Here is an 11,493-nt window from a genome sequence, read left to right as displayed (position 1 = left end):
CAAGTTATTAATTAATCCTAGACCAAAACATGGTTCCAGTTCATTTGAAAGCCTGACTCTTGGCATCACCCATCTGAACCGGAAAGCAGAAAAGCCACTTTTGTTTGTAGTTGTATATCGGCCCCCTGCTGGGCTACATTCAGAGTTCCTATCTGAGTTCTCTGATTTCTTATCTAACTTGGTCCTCAGAACAGATAAAGTCATTATTATTGGAGACTTTAATATCCATGTAGATGTCATAAATGACAGCTTTAGAAATGGCTTCATTTCTTAACTTGAGTCAGTTGGTTTTCTTCAACAGATAAACCAACCAACTTATAGCTTCAACCACACCCTTGATCTAGTTCTGACTTATGGTGTTGAGGTAGAACATGTGTCAGTGTTCCCTCAGAACCCACTCTTGTCAGACCATTCTTTGATCACTTTTACATTTATGATTAAGGATTCTTCTATACTCAGAACACAATCTTGCTATAGCAGGTGTCTAATGCTGTTGATAAGTTTAAGGAAGTGATCCCTGTGCTAATCCCAGGACCACCAAGTGCTTCTCCGGGAATCAATCATTATAATCTTAGCCCTGCAGAGGTTGACTCTATTGCTTAAGGTGCAGCAACTTCACTGAGAATCACGCTTGATTCTGTTGCCCCCCTGAAAAAGAAAATAGTAAATCAGAGGAGGTGCGCCCCCTGGTATAATTCACACATTAGGACTCTCAAGCAGAAAGTGCGAAGACTAGAAGGGAAGTGGTATTCTTGTAAAATAGATAGCTACCATTTTAGCCTGGAAAGACTGGCAGTTTACAAAAAGGCCCTCCATAAGGCTAGAACAACTTATTTTTCTTCTTTAATTGAAGAAAACAAGAATAACCCCAGATTTCTTTTCAGCACTGTGGCCAAATTAACCAAGAATCACAGTGTTTTAAAACCGCGTATCCTTTCTTCCCTTAGTGGTGAAGACTTCATGAGCTTCTTCACTGATAAAGTTAGCTATCAGTGAAAAAGCTAAGATGTGCTGACTGTGGGAACATACAGGGTCTCCAATGAGCCCTTAAACTCCTTCACCTCTATATACTTTTCTGAGGCGTCTTTGCAAATTCAGAAATCCAAGTCCACCACGTCTCTTTTAGATCCCATCCCAACACACCTGTTGAAGGATGTTTTACCAATGATAGGCAGTTCTATCCAGGACAAGATTAATTGTTCTTTAGTGAAAGGTTATGTACCCCGGTCCTACATGGTGGCAGTGATTAAGCCATTGCTTAAAAAACCATCACTGGATTTTGATGTATTAGCAAATTATAGGCCAATATTCATAATTCCTTTTATCTCTAAAATTCTTGAGAAGGTGGGGGTGACTCAGTTACTAGAGCACCTACAGAGAAACTGCCTGTTTGAGATGTTTCAGTCAGGCTTAGAGCTCACCACAGCACAGAAAAAGCAATTATTAAAGTTACTAATGATCTTCTTATAGCTTAAAATTATGGACTGGTTTCTATGCTGGTTCTGCTGGACCTCAGTGCTGCTTTTGATACAGTTGATCACAGCACCCTGTTACAGAGACTGGAACATATGATTGGCATTAAAGGGACAGCACTAAACTGGTTTAGCTCATATTTATCAGATAGATACCAGTTTGCTCATGTCCACGGCATCCCCTCTTCATACAGTAGGGTTAGCCATGGAGTTCCACAAGGTTCTGTATTTGGACCAATCCTTTTCACCTTGTACATGCTTCCCTTAGAAACATTATTCAGCAGCACGGAATAAGTTTTCCTTCTTATGCTGATGACACTCAGCTATATCTATCCATGAAACCAGAGGAGACAGAACAGTTAGTGAAGCTTCAGACCCGCCTTAAACCCTAACCCTTGGATGTCTTCAAATTTGTCATGGTGTTTGGTGCTGAACCTCTCAGGGATAGATTTGATCACATTATCACTCTAGATGGAATCTTCTTCGCATCTAGTCTCTCTGTGAGGAATCTTGGAATACCGGTAACTTTTGACCAAAATCTGTCCTTCAACCCACACATTAAATAGTCTCTAGAAGTGCCTTTTTTCACCTGAGAAAAGATGAGCAAAGATGAAACTACTGACGTGGCATGATGGTTAAATGTTTGTCCATGCATTTGTTACTTCCAGGCTGGGCTATTGTAATTCTTTATTATCAGGGTGTCCAAACAACTCCTCCAGGTGATCCAAAATGCTGCAGCTAGAGTTTTGACAGGTATTGACAAAAGAGATCACATAACTCCTGTACTGGTGTCTCTTCATTGGCTGCCCATTCAATTTAGAATAATTTTTAAAATTCTTCTTCTGATCTACAAGGTCCTCAGAGGCCTAGCTCCATCCTACCTGGAGGAGCTAGTGACACCTTATCATCCCAATAGACCGATCCACACTCAGAATGCTGGTCTACTTGTGGTCCCGAGAATCTCTAGGAGTAGAATTGGGGGGGGGCGAGCATTTAGCTACCAGGCCCCCCTGCTGTGGAACCAGCTCCCTGTCCAGGAGACCATTTCTACTTTTAAGATTAGACCTAAAAACTACCTCTTTGAAAAAGCTTATCACTAATTCTGTAGTTGTAGTTATTATCCTAGACAGACAAAGTATCATACCTAGGGAGTCGTCTTATTATTAGGTTAACATCTTAGTTATGCTGCTATAGGCCGAGGCTGCCAGGGTCCAGAAACATGATCACCGGACAGGCCTCTGTCACCCTGCTGGATCATGGTCTCCCCCCCCACCCCACCTGTATTCATTTACAGGTATCGCCACTTTCATAACTCTATGCTGACCTATTTACCTCCGACCCCACTGACCCACTCAACCCAACTCTACCGGCATCTTATTTTAATTAATATAATGTGTTTCTATGTTCTACCTATTCTTTCCTCTACCTGTCCTCCCCCTTCTCCTCTCTCTACCCAGCTGGCCATCAGCAGGAGGGTCCCCCTATATGAGCCTGGTCCTGCTCAAGGTTTCTTCCTGTTAAAGGGGAGTTTTACCTTGCCACTGTTGCTTGTTGAGGGTCAGGCCCTGGGATTCTGTAAAGCACCTAGAAACAATTTTGATTGTAACAAATGCTATATAAATAAAGATTATTTGATTGACAAATCCTGACTAGCACAGATGTGTAAAAAAAACAAAAAAAACCAGTCAGGTTCAGATCAGGGAGGCCATTCCTCCCAATCACACCCCTTCAGGCATCAATGACATTGACCGCATAGGCATTATGTCCCCCAGTAAAACAATGGATTCCCCCCTTTGCCCTCCAAGAAGGCTGGGTACTCTATACATGTGGTTGCCGTAGATAGAAACAGCAAGAGGCCGTCATGGTCCGAAGGTGCCGGGAAACAATCCTCGTTCACTGGAAGAGGAAGCCGCTTTTGACATCAATCTCACGCTCAGCTGGAGGTCAGAATTGAAGTGCATTAATGATGGTAATTTTCTTTAAGAACCCAGCCAAAGAAAGCAAATGTACCAGTGGTGGTGAAGCTGTAGCCTCTCTCTGTAAGGATCTTCAGATAGTCCGTCAGGTCTCTGCCTGCCAAGTCCAGGCATGGTGGCATCAAGAGCAGCATGTCCCTCATGGATGGGCACAGAATAGGTCACACAATAATCAGTCCATCATAATACCTGGAAATGAATACAATTATCTTTGTGTATCAAGCACTGTGTCCGAATCATAGCTTCGCATAATAAATATGGTCCCAGGCAAAAGTGGCCAAATCCATTTAATTATTTTAACCCATTAAAAAAAATCAAAAAAAACATTTAGTGGTAGTTTGTTAATGTATTATTTCCCCCTAACATTATACATAAATAAATAAGTATTTAAAAAATAATTAAATTTCACTGACATTTTCGCACCATGACATGGTGTATTCTCAAATCCTTCCAACATTTAAACTAGTTTTTGGTCAAAAATGGCTCATGTGATCATATTGCACCCCTACTTTTCAATAGGGGTGCAATATGATATTCAAATATTATATACCTTCAAATATTCAATCAATTTTTATTTATATAGCGTCTTTTACAATCAAAATTGTTTCAAGGCGCTTTCCAGAATCCCAGGGCCTAACCCCAGACAAGCAACAGTGGCAAGGAAAAACTCCCCTTTAACAGGAAGAAACCTTGAGCAGGACCAGGCTCATGTAGGGGGACCCTCCTGCTGATGGCCGGCTGGGTAGAGAGGGGAGAAAGGGGGAGGACAGGTAGAGGATAGAACAGGTAGGAGAGGAGAGGTAGAGGAGAGAATAGGCATTGATCAAAGAATACATACAGAAATACATTATATTAAGTAAATTATGCTGCCGGTAGAGTCAAGTTGAGTGGGTCAGCGGGGTCGGCGGTCAGTATGCATTACAATCAAACAATCAACCATCACTGCCCCCCTCACAGATTGACATTTGGATCTTTGAGCCAAAATTGTTTTTCAGAATCATCTGTTCCTCACCAGACAACGGGATCTCAGTAAAAGAATATTTACAAAAGATGAAAAGTGGCTCTGGAGCCATTTCTATATGAAAAATTGCTTTGTTAAATGTTTTCACTACAGTGGAATATGACTCGAGAATGAACTATCACATTTTGGCCTGAAAATGTCACTGGACACTAATTATTTTAGGTAATAGGTTTTTTTTTTTATTATTGACAATTTTATTTTATTATATAAAGTTAATTATAGGGTAAAATATTGCATTTCCAAAACAAATTAAAAAAAAATAAAAAAAACGACCGCTAAATGTGTTTGGGTATGTTTTAGATGGGTTAAAATAATTAACTGGACCTGGCCACTTTTACGACCGGGTTTATAATTATTATGCGACACCATGACATCATCTTACGTGCCCCATAGCGTCCAAATGATTTTTTTTTTCTAAAATTGCACTACATGGTTCACTCAATCCAAGTCTCTAAAGAGTGTGTGGTTTCGGACACAGCATATTTTATAACGGCCTACAAACTATTGAGTCCACTATTAGGGTATACGGGGTGGTTTTAGACACAGCCATGGTGTGTTAACACATTTTAATCTATCAAGGATGTCTAACAGACTACTGCACTTCTAAAAGCCATTCATTTTAATTGAATGTGAGGTTAGGAAGTAGGCTTATGGTTTGATTTGGACAGCACTAAATTTTAGAACACATGCACACATTAATGCAGATGTTACAGATTTCTCACCTGTGGTACGACCAGATGCATGCAGTGACGACATGGCCTGGATGGCCACATACATGGCAGGAGTGTTGAAGGTCTCAAACATGATCTGAAAGACAAAAACGTTAGTCACTAGAAAAAACTATTGAAGTGGATCTGTAGGAGCCATTTTACAACTGTATAGGGGTGTCAGGGAACACACCTGTGTCATCTTCTCTGTTAGCCTCGGAGTTCAAAGGTGCCTCAGTCGGCAGGACTGGATGCTCCTCTGGAGCAACACGGAGCTCGTTATAGAAGGTGTGATGCCAGATCTGTTGAACCAGATCAGCCATCATTAAAGTCTGGTCATTGCTGCCATCACTGATCTTTAAACTATGTAGTTGTGGTACCGTCTTTACACAAGGTCAACCCACCACTTACAGGGGTTACAGAGACTAAACTGAATTTAGTCAATCACAAAGTCAAAAGAACTGACCGTCATGAAGCCAGAATTTTAACTCTAATGTCTCACATTAGTTGTGGTTGTCTACCTGAATTTTAAAAAGGTTCTCACCTTCTCCATGTCATCCCAGTTGGTGACAATGCCGTGCTCGATGGGATACTTCAGTGTCAGGATGCCTCTCTTACGCCGAGCTTCATCTCCCACATAGCTGTCCTTCTGTCCCATTTCAACTATCACACCCTGATGGACAAAAAACATTTAGAACCTTACCCATTTCATGAGTTTCAGGTTCAAACCTCTCATTTTAAATAAAAATGCTATAAAGCAGCAGTTTTAGCTTTTTCAGCAACAGTTGAACAGGTGATTTGTCAAATGTGAACATATGAGATGTTGCACCAGTATACCTGGTGTCTGGGGTGACCCACAATTGATGGAACACTGCTTGAGGAGCATCATCACCAGCAAAACCAGCCTTACAAATGCCAGAGACATTGTCAACAATGATTGAAGCAAGTTCACTGTCCATTTCTGAAAGATTAACAAGCAACAGGTTTTTACATCTAATCAATGACGCTGTTAAGGATTGGGTTTTTACAGGACCCAAAAGCAGGCAAGAACGCAGTGATAAAAAGTCAGAAATAGGTTTTATTAAACCAACTCAAAACGGCAGTCCAGCTCCAGCGTGGAGCCAACACGGGAGCGGGGTTCTGCACGTTCACTAGCCCAGCTGGACGGCGTGGAGACCTGAAACATGCAGGGAAGATACCAAACGCAAGACCGCAAAACACTCCGACGCTGATAGGCAGGCGCTCTCTCCTTATATCGGTGGCCTGATGGAAATTGCCGACAGGTGCGCCTGCCTGCAGCGCCAGCTGTTGCCAATGACTCCTCCACGCCTCCTGCAGGACAAACCAAACAACCCGGAAACCTGAACCCCGACCGACACACCCACATCAGTGCTTTAACAACGCCTTTGCGTAAAATGTGGCATTTAATTAGTATCAGATCAGAGGATCTAAAGCATTTTCTTCCGTGAAATTTTTTTTTATGAGCGTAAAATATAATTTGTGCAGTCCTGGTTCTTACTTGTGCAAGTGAGTCTCTCGTATGTTTGCAGGTCCAATCCTGGTTTTTCAGCAGGTAGAGATGAATGCAGCGTCAACCAAAACTCTTGATGGCCTATGGAGGCTGAGGACATTTCTTTTCGTCAGACCTGTTCTTGGGAAAATCATGTTTGGTCTGTTCTGTAAGAAGTAGGTCTTAAAGTGCTTTAGGCTGGAATGACTGGAATTTTTTGATGAGACCAAAAGGGTCCAAGTGTTCTCTTTTATCAGAATGATAACGATACATTTAAGGTGTATGTAACTGTCATAAGACATTTCTTGCGGTGTTTACTGAGACTGATGAGGTTTTTCTCAGTGATGTTTTTTGCAACTGAACTTAACCAGAAATTTGAAGTTCTTAAATCTCCTGGGCTGACCTTATTATCTTAAAGGGATGGTGTTTCTCTGAGTGGTTCTTGCAATAAAATGAATTATAATAGTGGTGAACTCAATTTTGTAGCAACTCTACTCCTGCACAGCACAAGTGACATTTTCAAACGCTTTAAGAATGCAAAGAAATGACATCAATTGTATGGTGAAAAGGCACACTTGTTATTTGAAAACCAAGGTGACAACCTAAAGAAGCTCGAATGCAAAGAATGTGCAAAGTTTAATTGGTTGGTTGTTTTGTGTAACACTTTTGTTAACTATATGATACCATGTGTTGTTTCAATTTTGATGTCTTCAATTTGAACTTTTAATATAGAAAGTAAAAATGAACAGTGGGGCGGCTGAAATATAAAACACAATAACTACTTTCACTTACCCAAGAAATAGAAAGGAAGAGATGTGTGTGTGTGTAAATTTGTCTGTATATGGAAGGCTATAAAGTGTAACCATGAAGCTGATGTCAGAACAATCATTGATCTCCCAACAGGAGTTTGAGATGGAATTCTGTGGACAGTTTTGGTCAATCTGAAATCATTATGATGCAATCATCAAATCTCACTCTAACTGTTTGAAAGATATTCTGCAAATATTTTGTCCATCTTTGCTTTTACTGCTTAAATGTTTCGTCCACACTGCCATCTATTGGCTGTGAATGGTAGGATAAATGTATCTCTTTGATAAATGTTTACATGGTGGGATAAAATAACCATTATAACAGCAGGGTTCAATAATTGTCGCCAGGGGGCGCTGCAAGACATTTTGGGCCCCAAGAAGAGAACTCGCTCCTCCACGTAGCAGTTTGGCTGGTGGAACATTTTTATACCCTTATACATAAAATTGTGCATTTTAATAATATTTTTTGTCAACTTATACATATGTAAAATGAAAAACAACATCTTAAACTAAAAATAAATGCAATGAGATTCAGTGGAGAAATAAAAACTTTCCTGCCTGTTGCTTCTATACCTTTAGATGCATTTGAATATGGGCAGAGCAGATGATAAAAGCTTGCCTGCATTAATTATTTAACTAAAACAACAGTGGAATATATAAATACAGAGTTTTCTTCAGATATTATAAGCTAATATGAGGAAAAAGTGAGCTTGATTATAAAGCTATATGTACAAAGAAACTTTCCACCTCACAAGCCATTAAAAAACCCATTCTTTTCGCCGGGTTTCTTTTCTTTTGGGATTGCCAACTTTTGACGCATCCTGTGGTCTCCACCTCCACTTGCTGTCTTCTTCATCATCTTCCTATTTTTGGTGGTTGGCATTCCTGAAGTTGTCCCACTTTCTGGCTGTGAAAAGTTGGCTCTTTGCATGTCATGCAGGTGGACTGAACTATTTTTACATAAATTAGGGGTGTTGAAAAATGTTTACAAATTATATATTTTGTGTCTTCTCCTTATTCTCCCCTTTCTGGTGGTCCGATTGTAGCACTGCCTGTTTGTTTTTTTTGTTTGTTTTGTTTTTTTCATTGGCAGGTGCTGCCGATTCAATGTATTTCTGCTTTGTTCTGCTACTGTCTCACAAAACTCTTTCCTCTTTAGGTTCCCTAGACCAGAGCAGATCAGAAATGTCTGCAGTTTGACTCTTCAAGAATATCAATGGTAAGACCTCTTCACTATACCACATTATTTACACAGTTGTACATTGTTTGGTCTTTCCCTCCAGATGGATCCTGTCCAACATCAAGAAAACTGCCCAGGGCAGTGTGGAAGCCCTGTATGTAACATAATAGTTATGCACATATTTAAGATTGCCAATCAAATCATAGTTCCTAGATTGGAGCCAACATTCATGACCATCATGTGACTGATCTTGTGTTTTTGTGTCTTTTTCAGGTCAGTAGCTTTAGCTGCTGCCACCACCTGCATGCAAGTTTTTTTGAAATTTTATAACTTGAGAGCCTAGATTCATCTTTTGGAAAGACCATGTTTAAGAAGTCCACCATAAATAAACTGACCAACATATATACACTTTCATTTCAGATGAGTCAACACCACTTAGACGCACTGCCAGTCACTTTGATCTGACTCCACTTTGGCAATAAGCTGGAATTAGAAAGGTCATATACACCACTGTACATATCTCTGGATCCACTTCACATTACAGTATTGGGTTTTTTTTCATTTCCAGTTTAATACAATTTCTTGACCAGGGACTTGGTTACAGCCGCCTAACAAGGGCCCCAGTCATGGTGTCTGATAATATTAAGGAATGTGAAACCACAGTGATCAAAATAACACTTGTGAAGAAGACCCAAAACTCCTGTTCTTTTATGAGGCACGGCCTCTCCACCAACTTTGAGAGGGCATTAACCCTTTTCCGGCCTAGAAGGATGGCTGTGGATTTGGAGGTGCTGATCCTGATCGCAGCCGCTTCACATTCAAACATGCAAACCGGTACATGCTGAAGGTCCTGGCTTGATGAAGCCAATAGGACAACATTATCTGCAAAAAGCAGGGATGAAATCCTCCCAAACCAGACTCCATCTGACCCCTGCCTACACCTCAAACTTCTGTCCATAAAATCCATGAACAAAACCAGCGAGGAACCGAACTCCGAACTCCAACATGCACCAGAATGTCTTATTACCAGCAATGCAACTTATTACTGGCAATGTGAACAAAGCTCCTGTTCTGGTAGTACAGAGGCCGAACAGCCCTGAACAGAGGACCACAGACCCCATAGTCATGGAGAACCCCCAACAGTATACCCCGAGGGACACAGTTGAATGCTTTTTCCAGGTCTACAAAGCACATGTTGACTTGTTGGCCAAACTCCCATGAACCATCGAGCACCCTGTAGAGAGTACCAAGCTGGTCCTGTGTTCCACAACTGGGACAAAGACCGCATTCGGTCGGAATCCAGGCTTCAACTATCAGCCTAATCCTCCTCTCCACTTATCCACCTATAGTTTTATTAAGAAGTATCATCCAACTGCCACGTGATGCTGCCGAGGCATCCAAAATAGTCCCACAACATCCAGAGTCTTGAAGTACTCATGGTGGATCTCATCTCAGTCCTGATGCCTTGCCACCAAGAAGCTCATTAACTACCTCTGAAACTTTGGCTTGGGTGATGATGGAATCCACCTAAGAGTCCCCACCCTCTGCTTCCTAAATGGAAGGCATAGCAGTGGGATTGTGGAGATCCTCAAAGTATTCCTTCCACCATCCGTCCGTCAATATTCCCAGTTGATGTCAGAAGCTCCTTACCCGCACTAACTCTTACTAGACTCAAGTTTTTGCTTCCAGGACAGCCCAGACTGCAGCTTGCTTTGCCTGCCAGTACCTATCAACTGTTTGGGGGTTTCCATTGGCCAACATAGAACTCCTTCTTCAACTTAACAACATCCCTTACTTCCGGTGTCTTGGGATTTGTCACCACAACTAGCATCACAGATCTTGCATCCACAGCTCCCACAGCACCTCACTGGAATGAGTACAAGGCAGACCCAGCCATCTTTGGAAGTAGAAACTAATCTTTTTGTCAAGGGTTTTGACTATGGACATCATCAGCATAAGTTGCTAGGAAATACAGACAAAATGCCAAGCTATTATAACTATAGATTGAACCTGTTGGGTTGACCTGACTTGTCTACTGAAGCCAAACAAATTTTGAGCTTCTTTTGTAACAAAAAAATGGAGCTCAGCCAGTGGGGTCTTTATCTCATTAGCTGGTATTTGGGCTTTTTTGAAGTGGCTCTTCAGTACTTGCAATTCTTTTGCAATTCAATTGCTGGATCTTGAGTGTCATATGGCAAACTGGCCTGTTGTGAGTTCAATGAAGATGTTTCTCCTCTCATCCAAGAGGATCAGTTCTAACTGACTGTTGGCGAGTTCCAGATACTTGTACTCTTCAGCAGCCATTTGGAGCTTCTGTCACCTGGTTGTAGGTTGCTCCACCCCAAATTATGCAGGTCGCTGAAAGTTCCCCTGACACTAGTGGCCACATATGAATGGCCTCTTCTTTTCCTGGGGATGTTTTTCAAAACTGTATTATAAACAGGTAAGAGGTGATCTCTCAGACCCCCACCTCTTTTTCATGAGTTTGACATAGATGGCTTCTTTCTCTCCTTTCTTGAACTATCTATCATCCCTGGCCAAAACCTGTACATCACTGTACAGGTGATTGTCCATTGTCCTTCAGATGCAGATGAACTGCTGAGTCCTGGCCTGAGAGTTGGCTTGCGCTTGTGAAGCGGTTGTTTTGTCACCCCAATGTACAGGTCTGGGCATTCCTCGCTGCACTGGACTGCACACACAAATTTGGGTGGACAAACTTCTGCCTCATGGTGTTGGAGGGCTTGAAGTGCACTGGGATGATTTGTTTATCGATAATCCTCCTGAGCTTCTTAAAAAGCTCTTCAACATATGGCATGGC

The 11,493-nt window shown here is 41.5% G+C and overlaps 1 protein-coding gene and 1 long non-coding RNA gene across 2 annotated transcripts; one reads left to right on the top strand and one right to left on the bottom strand.

The window, feature by feature from the left end:
• Positions 1-3,012: 3,012 nt before the first annotated feature.
• LOC101069922 (actin-1-like) lies at positions 3,013-7,566 on the bottom strand. The gene is given in 10 exon segments (XM_029829170.1): positions 3,013-3,409; positions 3,483-3,559; positions 3,561-3,623; positions 3,625-3,637; positions 5,192-5,276; positions 5,368-5,478; positions 5,721-5,849; positions 6,014-6,045; positions 6,048-6,137; positions 6,268-7,566. Coding segments are annotated over 9 exon segments (642 nt in total). The 5' UTR covers positions 6,136-6,137; positions 6,268-7,566; the 3' UTR covers positions 3,013-3,365.
• A 1,109-nt stretch (positions 7,567-8,675) lies between these two features.
• LOC115247478 (uncharacterized) lies at positions 8,676-9,056 on the top strand. Its single transcript, XR_003886542.1, has 3 exons — positions 8,676-8,714; positions 8,779-8,829; positions 8,949-9,056. It is a non-coding gene; the product is annotated as an uncharacterized lncRNA (long non-coding RNA).
• The last annotated feature ends 2,437 nt before the right edge of the window (positions 9,057-11,493 follow it).

This window comes from Takifugu rubripes, chromosome 21 (assembly GCF_901000725.2).
Source record: "Takifugu rubripes chromosome 21, fTakRub1.2, whole genome shotgun sequence".
Taxonomy (NCBI): domain Eukaryota; kingdom Metazoa; phylum Chordata; class Actinopteri; order Tetraodontiformes; family Tetraodontidae; genus Takifugu; species Takifugu rubripes.
Note: the sequence above shows the minus strand (reverse complement) of the source record. Positions and strands in the feature narration are given on the sequence as shown.